The following is a 13638-nucleotide window of genomic DNA, read 5'->3' as shown; positions in this document are numbered from 1 at the left end:
AAATTATTTATATAATATGTCATATACCATGTGTGAGTCATTTCTTAACTCTTTAACTATAGGCATATGTATTCATAATATTAAACCTCCAAAACGCAAAAATAAAATTTCGTTAATCGCTAATAATTATTAAAAAAAAGTACTCACTACGTAAGAAAAATAAATTATTGAATGAATAAAATAAATAACTGTAGATAGACCCGAGATAACATAACGTAAACAAATGAAACTAATGACATTGTCAATAAGCGATTTATATCCTGCGTATTTTTATTTATATTATTTATATTATTTATATTATCAGAGAGAAGACCGACAATGAGAGGTGTCCCGTTTTTAGGTGATCTCTAAAAGTAATACGCTCTTTGTGGACATTAAAAAAGGGTACATATATGTTACCCTCTAAGAACATTCGTGAACATTGATTTTGTAGTTCATGTCCATGTTTTTAATATGCACAGAGGGCACGTTGCTTTTAGGGATCACTTAAAAGCGAGCCATGACACCTCTCAGTCTTCTTTCTGGTATTACGGACACTTTTGCACATAGCACGGAACAGAACCACAATTTGTAGACATAGTGTGTTATCCATTAAGAAGTTTCTTGGAAATAACTATGTAGTTTCAATGTCTATGTTATGGACATGGAGGCGCTTGTCTGCTCTCAGACTTTTCTCTATAGTATGTAGGACTATCGCACATTTTCCCTACATTTGTGAAAATTAGCTTAACATTTTTGATTGTGCTCTCTTATGTTACTTTTGTAAGAATATTTTCAATTCTCATTATTCAAAAAAGTGATAGATAATATATTATTATTAATAAAGCAATTGAGGTGCTTTTATTATAGAAAATGGGTGCAAAAAACACAAATTGTTAAAGATAATTATTAAAAGTCTTGCATGTACATGTTGGCTTGATGAAAAATGACATTGTTTATTGCTACAAAATATTGGCATATATTTATCGAAAAAAGATACGCCAAAAACATGCTGTGCAGCGATGGAATTCTTAGTCTGTTCTGTTTTATCGCAGCAGGTTTAATATCGCTTCTCCCTGAGTTACTGTTTAGATTAGAACTTGACATTTATATTGTATATTTTACAAATATCTGGTTTTTACATATAATACAGTACATTCTCTTAAATGTACTCGCATATTTGACATTTCGTGGCTTTGCTTATCAAGTAAGTATTGTTTTGTTATTGTATATTGTATATATATCAAGATTTTTTCTTTTTGTATTCAAGCACTTCTTTCATTTACAGGTAGCAGTCAGGGCAATATTTCTTGGATATATATTTGGAATTGGTATTTTAATATCAATCACTGCATCACCATCATGGCAGATATTTGGAATTTATATGACAATATTAGCAAATTTCCATTATTCGGAATTTTTAGCTATAGCATGGACAAATCCAGCGGTATTGTCAATTGACAGTTTTATTCTCAATCATAGCATAGCATACGGTATAGCAGCAAGTCTCAGTTGGATAGAATTTTTTATAGAGAGGTATTATTTTTATGAATTGAAACTGCCTTCCCCAGTATTCTATTTTGGATTAGTATTGTGCATTTCTGGTGAAATTCTGAGAAAATTAGCAATGTGCACTGCAAAGCACAATTTTAACCATGTTGTACAAAGTGAAAAAAGTGATAATCATGAACTTGTTACACATGGTGTATATAGTTTATGCAGACATCCTAGTTATGTAGGATGGTTTTACTGGTCTATAGGAACACAGGTAGGGCATCATAAATTTTGCATTGGACATTTGTATAATTCTGCACTTTTATTATATCACTAATGTCTTCTAAATTCTTATTTCAGTTAATACTTCAAAATCCATTCTGTTTCTGCGCATATGCATTGATGTCATGGAGATTCTTCTATGATCGTGTTCTGATTGAAGAAATAACTTTATTAAATTTCTTTGGTGAAGACTATGTTAAATATCAAGAAAAAGTAGGAACAGGACTTCCGTTCATTTCTGGATATAAAATTAGTTTATAGCATCCTACATTGGTGTAATTTCATTTTTCATCAAGTATTTTCATTTTTGAAGTTATAACATATAAAAAGTAACATTTTATATATATTTGTAAGAATTGATTGAATTAATTTATTATATATAATTCAAGTTTTTAAAAATCTTTTTTATCTTTTTACATACGTGCGTGCGCGCGCACACACACACGCACACACACATGTATATGTATATATTTTATACATTATAGAAATATATAAACAATATATTTTTTTCAGAAATTTATTAATTGTCATTATAATTTGTGTTTGTTTTAAGTTATTGTTATTATATAACGAATAACTTTCATTATTTGTGATTACTTATTTTTGCAAATTTACATTTTTTAAACTCTAGTTATAAGATTTACATTTGATAATTTATTCATGTAAAAATACGCTTAGATTTAATATATTAATTGTTGCTCATCAATTATGTATGCCTAGTACAAATTAGCAGTAAATGAACGGTTATGTAAATAAATTTTTTTAATTGTAAGTGTAAATTTTTTTAATATTCTCGTTGTGTGTACATCCTCTTATGTTTTCTGCGAATTTTTGGGGAATATTTAGAAATAATAAGTTTGACAAATTGGAAATTAAAAGTTCCATGATTAGAAATATTATAATACATTAAAATATTTATGATGACATGCTACGAAAATATAAAAAATATTAGCGAAAATATACAATTTGTTAGCAAAATTATATTTATTGTCTCATTTTCTTTGAAGAATTATGTAACAATAGATTACATTTATGTATTATGGTAAATACTTTCAGTGTGATATTTTATATACAGGGTGAAGCAATACTAGCTTATTACTTGAAATATCATTCCTAATTGAAGTGTTCTAATTAGGATGTCACTGATATTATTCACATCCAAACGTCGCAATTATGTAAAGAAGGTATTTCAGACTGGAATATTTCTCATTTTGCACCCTGTACATATAAAATACAATATACGTACATATTATTACATAACTAATGTATGCATGAACATCCAAAAGCGTTCATTCGATGTCGGTATATAATTAAGGAGTTATAATAATATACAGTATATGCATCGGTTATATATATATATATATATATATATATATATATATATATATAAAATATGTTAGAATATAGTAATATACAAGTATATGCATCTCATATGGATTATTCTGTACATGAGCATTTACAGTGTGTTATAATAAAATCGTAATGGACGTAGAAAACTTTACGGGAGCTATTATACATTATATATTTCGGTGTCATTTGTTAAATAATTCTCTAAAGACAATCTATAGAATATCGTTCAATCATATTTCTTATTGCACATCATATGTGATATTTTTACTTGATTAATTTGATATATATATTCGCATTTGCATTTTGTAAAAGCTACATAAATGAAATACCTAATTGAATATCAATAATAGAGTACTGCAATATATGTATATTACTTATGGAGATTGTAAAAAAATATAACGCTTTACTTGCATAAATTAGACAATACCTTTTAATGAAATATAATTGTTAGTTATTTGAAAAAGAAAAAAAAATAGATTCATGTATTTGAAAACAGATCTCTTTCGTATTTTTAATAATTATATACATTATAGAATATGTATTGTAATTTCCTACTTTTTATCGTATAAACCTATAAAATAGATACGTAATTATATTGCACGCAGAGAAAATATGTTTAAAATGATTAATTATGCGATAGATTGATATAAAAACATTTATAAATATGTCTAATTATAAGTATAATTAAATGATTTAGAAAGATTTAAATTAATCGCACTTTTTGTTTAATGTGTGCAATAAAAGTATTTGCATTTATATTCCACTTTAATATTCTAAATAATAATTTAATTACATAGATATGATCTTGGCGGTCGCGCGTGTAAGCAATAATTGTTATTACTTTCAAATTGTACGTTTTACTTTCATAAAGTCTTAAATATAGAGAACATTAGAGACCGTTAATTATCCGCACAATGCGCATATATTGTATCATAATTTATTCGATATAAATTTTATATATGTAGTAACACATATTTTTTACCTATATCATTTTGACTTATCGCGATTCTCTCTCATGTATGTATAACTTTCTTCATTTATATTTTATCATGTAAACTGATTTAAACCTTTTAATATACAAAAGTACTGTACGCGCATTCGATGATGCTATTATTCATTACTTATTATGTATTCTTGATTATTCGCCTATTGCATCAAAAATCACATGTATAAGCACCTACATATGTATGATAATTGATAAGTATTCATCATGGTATGAGTGCAATCTGAATTTAAAGAAGCATTGCTTATCAATTCTCTTTTTGTTTATTGATATATATTTTCTATCTCTTTTATTTTAAGAATCTTATTTTTCATGACAATCTGTAATATTCAATGGAAGATAATATGACTTTTTGTGTTATAAATATATAAATCAGCGCACTCTTTTCCACTTTTTTCTTTTTATAAAAATTCGATATCTAATAGAGAAAGTTCGTTTCTGTTTTCCCAATGAAATAACTTTGGCTGTGACGAGAATTTATTGTCTTCTTGATGATAGGAGAGATATCTCAAAGTTTTATTAAAACTTTGATTACACTCATACTCTAGTGAATAATATTTATCCTATTCGACGCAAATCTGCTTTTTATTGTATTACGAATGAGTGAATTAACACATGGCAGTGAAAAATTATAGACATATATACTATACATTTTATCATTAACATATTTTCGTTTCATATCAGTCATCGCATTAGCTGTCCGTAATTGTTGTTCAGTTGAATTGAAAAAATAAGACGAAATTAATTACAAGAAATACGAGAAGAAACAGGAAAAACATGAGAATTGAAAACTTCAATGGCTAACTTTTTTATATTTATATTAACTGATAGTTTAAGGATGATTTGTTAAATGCAAAAATTTTTCTGTTGCATTTTAAAAATAACAATTTATTATTTGCGAATTTAATGCTTCAATCTTTTCATATAAATAAAACAATATAAAACGTTATAGTTATTTTAATTATAAAATATTGATAGCGATATATTAATGCAAGATGGATTCTGTATATCTATGAATATAAAATTGTTTTGTTGTTCGTTTAGTAATAGGTACTTTCGTATTTTTCACGCTCTTTCGCTTTCATTGAAAATCGTTTACAAATCGTGCAGTTAAAGAAATACATGTATTTTTTCATTCGTTAAATATATGTTTTACTTTTCGATTTTTGCATGAGCAGGATATCTCATCCGAAAAATTATACTTTTATCATAGTCGAAAAGTTGCATCTTTATGATATATACCTTAATGTTTTGAAAACGTTTGATTAGTTATGATATCAGATTTGCTTTTGATCCTCTATCTTGTAATGTTCTTTTCAAAACATTAGATATGTATGAAAAATTTAATAACTATATTTTTGGCTTTAAATTCGACATTTATATTAATTATATTATCGCTTGTATAACAATATGCAATACGTTTTTCAGATATAGATCATTCTCTTAGCCGAGGTCACCACGTGTGGGAGGTCTATCAGTTCGATCACTGCAAAATAAAAATATAAAATTGATAAATATTTACTAATAAATTCGTCGTATGTATACGTATAATGATAAATTAATGTTAAATATATCATTATTCGCGACATGTCAAAAATACTAGAAAGTGACATACCGTAGTTTTGTCGCAGTATTTCCGATATATCGATTAAGCATTAAACAATTTACAAATTTATTAGATACATATCGTATGCACACTTGTGGAAATACACATCTTTTAAAATATTATACATTGATCGATTTGACGATCGCCGTTTTTGGTCTAAAGAGGAAAATGTATTTCCGACAAGTGAGTTTGAGAATATTACATAATAGTATTATATATTATACTATTGTTTAGCTTAATAAGCCCCTGAAAACGTTAACTGCGTCTACGCATAATAGCGCGAAAAGTACACTTTGTTCCTTAATATCCCTAGTCAAAACAATCAAATTTTGAAGTATAATTAACAATGAGTAACTCGTTATGTCACATGCAGCCAAATTGGACGCAGGTTTCGGATGAATAATATTCACCGGTGGCGGTGGAACAAACGCATCGAATACGTCTGCGTCTGTGTCTGTGAATACGAGAGAAGATGGAATCCATCTTACTCTGTGAGCAGCGTGCAAAAATAATATCCAACAAAATTAGTCACATCTATAAGATGTTATCTTGAGTACTGAATTTTACATTATTTGTTAATCTGAACATTTATATAAGCATATTAAATTTATTGATAAAACTAAACTTTTTTTTTTAAATTTAACATTTTCTTCTTTACGCTAGGAGAAAAAAATATCTTATTTACATTCTTACCTGGTACACGGCGATACGTTTACTCCTCTGATAGCTTTCTCGCCGATATTAATAGCCCCTGAGTCTTGTACCTCTAAAGTATAAATGCAACCGGAGAATCCGTCGTGATATCTTCCGTAAGTCATCGCGTAGTCCGGCAAACCACCCAAGTAAACGCTTCCTCTCGCGTTCAGAATTTGTTGAAGTCCATCGCTTACACCACTTTCAGTATGCTCGCCGTTTAGCTCGATGCTACCATCGCTTCCCTGACGTTTTAGAATTATTCTATGACGTTCTCCGTCATCGACCCGCTGAGCGGTGACGCGAATTACAGCGGGACCAGAGCCTAAATTGTACTGGTATTCCACGTATCTAGATAATAGGCATTAATTTTTAAATTTATTAATATTTTGAAACTTGAACAGCGTAAATACTATTATAATGAATATTATATTTGAAAAAAATATAGAAATACATATAATATCTAATGAATACATATATATTTAGATCAAAGAAAGATCTCTTGTTTCTAATTTTATATACTTGTTATAATTTTAGAAACATTAGTTATTTTATTTTTGTGTGAAAATTATATCGTAGTATATATGTCGTACATACCCATCCACTACAGCAACAGCGATATAATCATCAGGTGTTAGATCATTCAAGGTTTGACCATGCCACATAATCAGTCCGTTACTCTTATTTGTACTGATTTCAAGGCCTATAACTTCACGTTCTTCTTCGTGCATCATGATAGATCTATCTAGTTCCAACCAGCCATCTCCTTTGAAGGCAACATCGTACGTGATCTCTGCCACTACAAAGATATAATACGATTTATATAATCAAATATTATAATAATTATTATATAATTAATTGTAGTCGAGATTAATAATTAAATAAATTACACTTGTAATCTTACACTTTTCACAGTTTTGTCCATTATAACCGAGACGACAATCGCATTTGTAAGATCCGTGAAGATCGGTGCAAGAACCCCCATTTCTACACGGTGTAAGTAATTCGCATTGCTTCAGTACATTCTCACAGTTTCTACCCACATATCCATACTCGCATGTACACGAATAATCATACACATTTGAACTTTGACATATGCCGTGGATGCAAGGGTTCCATGCACAAGGATCGTACAGTGTTATTGGCGGCTGAGTAGATGGTGCCAATGTTGTCATAGTGGTACGCATTATTGTCTGATTCACATGAGGCATCGAACAATTCTCGATATTAGCTGCGTCAATTGATGATTTCAATACATCCAAACTGACTGACAAAACTTCGAGCTATATGTATCAGAACAAAAATATGTTAAAAATGAAGAAAGTTCTCCTTTATCTACTGCATGTTGAAATTGTTCATTATATTGCTGTATATTTATAAATATATTTTTAAGTATAATAATTAATATAACTATATTTATATAATTTCATAAATAATTTTATTTAAAAATATTATTTTGAATTAACTAAAGATATATTAAATATTGAAAATTAAAAAGAAAATATTCTTTTTATTTCATTTCCGTTAATAGGAAATTATTTCTATAAATTTTTGAAAAGTTTTTATTAAAATAATGTCAAATATAATAATGTTATGATTAATCATTTGGAACCATATATATATCGTTATTTATCTTAATTATTATATAATTAATAATATATTTAATTATTATATTATTAATAATATATTTAATATATAATTAATAATATATTTAATTATTATATTATATACTATAATTATTATATAATTAATAATATTCTTACTGCGCTTATACATCCACGAAAACTACGATCGACACCGACGTCTTTATTGATAGTGATTCTTCTGCGATCCACCCCTCCGATGTAAAGAGGTGTATTTAGCATCATGGTTCTGGAAGCTCCAGGTGATTTGGTTTCCACAAATGGCTCGCCATTCACTGACAATTTGGCTTCTTTAAAGTCTCGATTCACCGTTACGTATGTCCATACACCGGGTTGGACTGCATAAGGTGATCTTATCGTTGCCATTCCGGAGCCAATATCGAAGCGGAATTCAATGTGCTTGTCTTTTATTATGAGCGCTGCAAAATCTCCGAGGCCTTCGTCATTTTGAGAACAATACATCAAGATTCCATCCCCGGAGTCCGTAGGGTTAAAACTCATGGTTACCTTAAGCCTAAAATTAGGTATATAGAATGTAAAAGAATGTATTATTGCACATCCGCAGAAAGGGCTTTAAGCAATATATATGTATATCACATATTAATTACTTCTTTTTGTTTTTACACTTGATTTTAAAATTCAACAAAGGCACACTCTTGCACACTTTTATTTTAGTTTTTTTATATATTGCATAAAATATAAATATAAATGTTCTATTTTCTTTTCTTACTCTTTTTTATAGAAAATGTTAAATTAAAGTTAATTTATATATAATGGAGTAAATTTTTCTTTTTTGAAAAAATTTGTTATATCTTTCACACGACAGATACATGCAAATAACGTATATATTTATTATACGGATATATTTCTAAAACTATTAATTATAAGAATATAAGTGAAGAAAAGGGAGGAAAAGGGTGTTTATATATACGCATATGTATTATACATACGAAAATATAAAAGCTTGTACTAAGCAACAAATTTTGCCAAAAAATAGATATATGTCACATATATAAATAATGTGTCTATCTTAAAACTTACCTTTTTGTTATTTTTTAAATATAAAAGTGATGAAATTGAATAAAACGTTGTCATCTTAAGCTACAATATATGATACTTATTACATTAATTTTGCTTTAAAAATATTTATTTATATAGCATAATATAGTCTCCCCCCCTCGCTAAATATATAAATGATCATTCGTATGTGAATTATTTCTTTTTTCAATATTTATATTATATAGGATCTTAGACATAAGTACAAACATTTTACATATAGTGTTATATATAACTGTCACATACATGTATATGGATATTACGACTTTGTTTTCTGCTTGAGTTGGGACTATTGTTAAATGCAACTGATTTGGCAGTGACCTCACGCGCGTATATTATACTTTTAATAATTAATAATGACTAACAGAGAAGAGTGACGCGTTAAGTGTATTAATTAAAAAGCTGTACAAAACATTAATTACTAATTCAATTGACTGATGTTCTAACATTACAGCACCATGATGTCCATTGTAAGGAACTACGCACTAGGCAGGTTTGTTGCAAAACATCTGTTAAAGACTCATTGCTTTATCTTTACATTGCTATCTATACATACCAAACAAAAAAAAAACAGGCAGTGATAAATCGCAAATTAATCGAACTTAAATCTTCTCGAACAGGCATATTTTAACAATCTTAAATAGCTCATATGTATATGAAAGTTGATTAGATCTACGGAGGGAAGTAGATTACTACTGTGAGATTGGATAAGTAATGATTCTGTAAGTGCGTAAAATTGGTGCTAAGTTTAGCTAATGTTTTGTGTGGTGCAAATTATTGTAGTGATGTGGCCTTGATCGTGGTTGCCTAATTTGTGCGTTGCGTAATCGTGATCGACTGTGTATAGTGGTCGAACTCTCTCTTTCCCTGAAAAGAATTTTAGTAATTAGGATGCTTGATGATGTTCAGGTGCACTGGCAGTGGGATTAGTACCTACATTCCAATTATAATCTTAAAACTGTTAGTTTGTCAAGGGTATGGAGATTCATTTATAGGAAATTTTCATTTATTACGATTCTACCTAGACAGGGCTTTTTATGTATCTTGGAAATTTCGAAAAAATGCAAAATAGATTAATTCATGTAAAATTTATTTTCAAGTGTATAATAATTATTATTATTTAACACTTCAAATCTTATAATATATGAAGAAATTAATTTTATAGAATGTGTTCTATCAATATTTCTCTTAATTCACTTATTTCTAATACGCAAGCTATGTGCAAATAATTATTTAAGGAAACTCAAAGTATAATAAGTACTATACATAGACGTAATCACCATAACAATATGTTCGATCCTGAACGCTTGTAACACCGACCAAAAGTAATTCATTAAAAAGTAATGCGTGCACGTGCGTTCGATAAATAGAGTGAATGTACTTACCGTCTAAGAGCTTTCGGAGTCTCATACGCGAGATAAGCTCTATCATTATGGAAAGCTGGATCGTGGATGTTCACCGAATGCTCGCATCGCGATCCTGTTTTTCCGATCGGGCAATAACAATCGAAGCCAATTTCCTTATCGACGCATTTACCTTCTCCGCATGCACCTATTATTATTCAATTTGTTTTATATAAGTATCATTATTTAAAAACATTAAATTAAGGAACGCTAAAACATATATTTAACTAATATTAACAATGCTCGATTTATCGATATTACTCAGGCATGCGCTATATACGTGCAATTGTTTTATAATTAATTTGTAATTATATATAATTACGACGAAAGAATAATTTATAATTAAATTATATAATTTTATTATACATGTTACTTATATACTTATAGCCCAAATTAAATAAAATAATATAAATTAGCGAATAAGTTAAATAAAATATAATATAAATTAATTAACTAATTGAGTAATTTTTTTACCTGGATAACAGGATTGTCCGACGTAGTCGCAATGTTTGCCACTGAAACCAGCTCGGCATAGACATGTATAGCCATTCTTCATGGCCGCTTCTTGGCATACACCGCCGTTGTTACAGGGATTTTCGGCACAAGTCTCGCAGCTCGTGATTCCCACACTGTCTGTCTGATCGCCGATCAGATCAACCTGCTTCTCTCCGAGAACAAGCCGGCTGATGCATCCGACAAAGCCTGTGCTCACTTCGGACTGTTTGCTAATTTCATTGTAGCTGGGCAGACCACCGATATAGAGGGGCTCTTTGAGATCTAGACCTTGACGTCTACCTATTGCAACCACCTTGTAAGAGCTCTCGCCGTCTACCAACATCGTTGCCTCTTTTCGATTGCGTTGGATCTTGATGGTATGCCATTCGCTCAGGGTAATGGGTTTATCCGCGCGAACAACGGCTGCTCCGGATCCAAGATTGAATCTATCAAAATATTCGGTATATGTTTAATACGCATGTAATGAAGTATATAATTACGCAATAGTGTGAATTTAAAGCAGCTTCTATTCAGATAATTTAATTGAAAAGCACAACATTCAATATAAGAGAGTTCTAAAATTATTCTCTTAGAATTATTTTAAAATTTAATTATTCCAAAAATTATTCTAAAAATTATTTTTTTTTAATATTTCTATAATTGACCAAATTTTATTTAAATAAAATCAATTCTATACTCATAAAAATTTAATAATTAAAATAAAATTTATACTATGTACATCTAATAAAATATTTACTTAAATTGAGGATATCCATTAATTAGTGATAGAGCAATGAAGTCGTCGTTGCCATGACCGGACTCGTCGTTGTACAATAGAATGCCATCGTAACTTTCTGGTTTGAAAGAAATTTCGATATTGAACTTAAGGTAGGAATCGGGTAAAGGCGGAAAAGCGATGTAGCTTTCGGGTGCCTGACTAAAATTAGGCACTACTCCTGTTACGACTAGTACCGTAGGAACTTCTACTCGCGCAGGTCCACTATATCCAACGCAAATATATGTTCCAGCATCTTCAGCCTTTACGTTAGTCAGCTTCAATTTGTTCTGCGCAAAATAAAAAAATATATATCATAAGATAGTAACTTTTTTCAAGATATACATTTATCTTTTTCCAGATTCCCTTTAATTTAATTAAAGAAAGAGAGAGAGTATATATATATATATATATATATATATATATATATATATATATATATATATACATATATATACGAGTATATATATGCGTTTTACACATACTTCCAAAGTTTGGGTATCACGTGGTAAAAGTCCACCAAGTTTACTCCACTGATATTCTATTGGTGGATCGAGGTCGATACGACAATCCATTTCTAGACTCGACCCATACGGCGCAAATTTCGTTTCAATTGCTGGTTCATCGAGAATCCCGCCTGTGAGTATAATAGAAAATTATAAAAATTCTTGTTTATATGTAACGACAACTTTCATAATATAAAATCGGTATTTTTATTAATTTACTTACGTAAAGCATACACAAAATTTTAGTAAGCATTAGCAAAGAATAGATATGCATTAATAGATATGTTAAAAAATGTACAAATGGTATATCAAATATTCTATCATTGTTGCATTCGTTGCGTAAATATGTATGTATATATCTATCGTTATCGTACATATCTATTAGTAATTACCATGAACAATCAGGTTGAAGTCTTTTTCAAATGTACCCTCATGCGTATCTACTAAACATCTGTAGGGTCCACTATCGGTGACAGCTACGTTAGTCAGCCTCAAGACATTACCGTATTCTTGCGCATTTGCCGGCAGGCTCACATGATTCGGTCTCGACCAGTGATAACGTGGGCTTCGTCCAGTGTATGTGCAATGTATATCAATTGTGTCACCGATGTTTATTGGATCTTGAGACACCTCGACGCTTATTGATGGCACGGCAGCAGCTAAAATTGCAATATATGTCTTGGATACACGTTAGGATTAATTATAAAATTAGAAAAATGTATATATATCCTGTTTTTTCCGCAGGATATCATTATGTTTTAGAAAAAAGGGGTAAATAAAAATTGTGATCTAAAAACTAATAAAAACTGAATTTTATTTCATATATCCCCGTATCTAAACTTTTAATATTATATTGAAAATCTTAAAATACAAAAAAGTTATATAAATAAAAAGAAATGAGAGATTGTATATATATATACAAGAAATAAATATTATATAAAATAAATTATTTCATATTAAAATAACATTAGAGAGCGAAATAATATATAAACAGTTATTTAGAATAATAATTCTTTAAAAAATAGTGTCGAGTTTGTAAAAATATTAACTCTAAAATCTAAAGTGTCGAGACATTTATTTATAAATAAATTTTTGGTGTTGACAAGAATGGGATACGCATTGTGCATATATATATATATATATTTTATACAATTGTATAATTTATACGACTGTGATCTCGGAACTCGTATAGCATTTTGATATTTTATTTCACTTATCTATTATTTTAAGTCTGATTAAAAGACAAAAGTATATTTTAATTCGTATCCTTTCCTTGTAATTTTGTATAGTAGCAAGAGTATAGAGAATAGTTCACTACAAGTAGGACTACAAGACGTCACAAGACACACAGAT

At 29.1% G+C, this 13638-nt stretch overlaps 2 protein-coding genes across 36 annotated transcripts in view; one reads left to right on the top strand and one right to left on the bottom strand.

Moving 5' to 3' along the window:
- The first annotated feature begins 574 nt into the window (after window positions 1-574).
- Window positions 575-2527, top strand: Ste14 (isoprenylcysteine carboxylmethyltransferase ste14). Of its 3 annotated transcripts, none has more exons than XM_083102747.1 (4): window positions 575-680; window positions 850-1186; window positions 1268-1747; window positions 1834-2527. In XM_083102747.1, the coding sequence occupies exons 2-4, from the start codon at window positions 926-928 to the stop codon at window positions 2014-2016; spliced, it is 924 nt and encodes a 307-aa protein (XP_082958873.1). In that variant the 5' UTR covers window positions 575-680; window positions 850-925; the 3' UTR covers window positions 2017-2527. The 3 variants fall into 3 exon arrangements, with proteins under 3 accessions (XP_082958873.1, XP_082958872.1, XP_082958874.1); XM_083102746.1 differs by having other exon boundaries at window positions 624-762; XM_083102748.1 differs by lacking the exon at window positions 575-680 and having other exon boundaries at window positions 690-1186; window positions 1268-1472; window positions 1551-1747.
- Window positions 2528-2720: 193 nt separating this feature from the next.
- Window positions 2721-13638, bottom strand: part of Trol (terribly reduced optic lobes) — a 145364-nt gene continuing 134446 nt past the window's right edge. For 30 of the 33 annotated variants that reach the window (XR_014439435.1, XR_014439437.1, XR_014439436.1 and 27 more), the window contains 11 exons: window positions 12678-12944; window positions 12265-12416; window positions 11762-12069; window positions 10984-11450; window positions 10492-10657; window positions 8171-8564; window positions 7312-7690; window positions 7005-7206; window positions 6408-6758; window positions 5724-6203; window positions 2721-5594 (listed from right to left, as the gene is read on the bottom strand). Coding sequence is in view for 3 of the 33 variants with exons in the window: in XM_083102742.1 (XP_082958868.1) it covers window positions 5552-5594; window positions 6408-6758; window positions 7005-7206; window positions 7312-7690; window positions 8171-8564; window positions 10492-10657; window positions 10984-11450; window positions 11762-12069; window positions 12265-12416; window positions 12678-12944 (2729 nt within the window). In the remaining 30 variants the exon portion in view is untranslated. Of the gene's footprint in view, window positions 5595-5723; window positions 6204-6407; window positions 6759-7004; window positions 7207-7311; window positions 7691-8170; window positions 8565-9262; window positions 9974-10491; window positions 10658-10983; window positions 11451-11761; window positions 12070-12264; window positions 12417-12677; window positions 12945-13638 lie in introns of those variants that run through there. The other 3 variants (XM_083102744.1, XM_083102745.1, XM_083102742.1) reach the window with 2 other exon arrangements.

This window comes from Camponotus vicinus, unplaced genomic scaffold, assembly GCF_025532165.1.
Source record: "Camponotus vicinus isolate PSW18456_S1 unplaced genomic scaffold, iyCamVici1.0 SCAF_6, whole genome shotgun sequence".
In the NCBI taxonomy this organism is placed as follows: Eukaryota; Metazoa; Arthropoda; class Insecta; order Hymenoptera; family Formicidae; genus Camponotus; species Camponotus vicinus.
The sequence above is the reverse complement of the archived record's forward strand: the minus strand, read 5'-3'. Positions and strand labels throughout refer to the sequence as shown.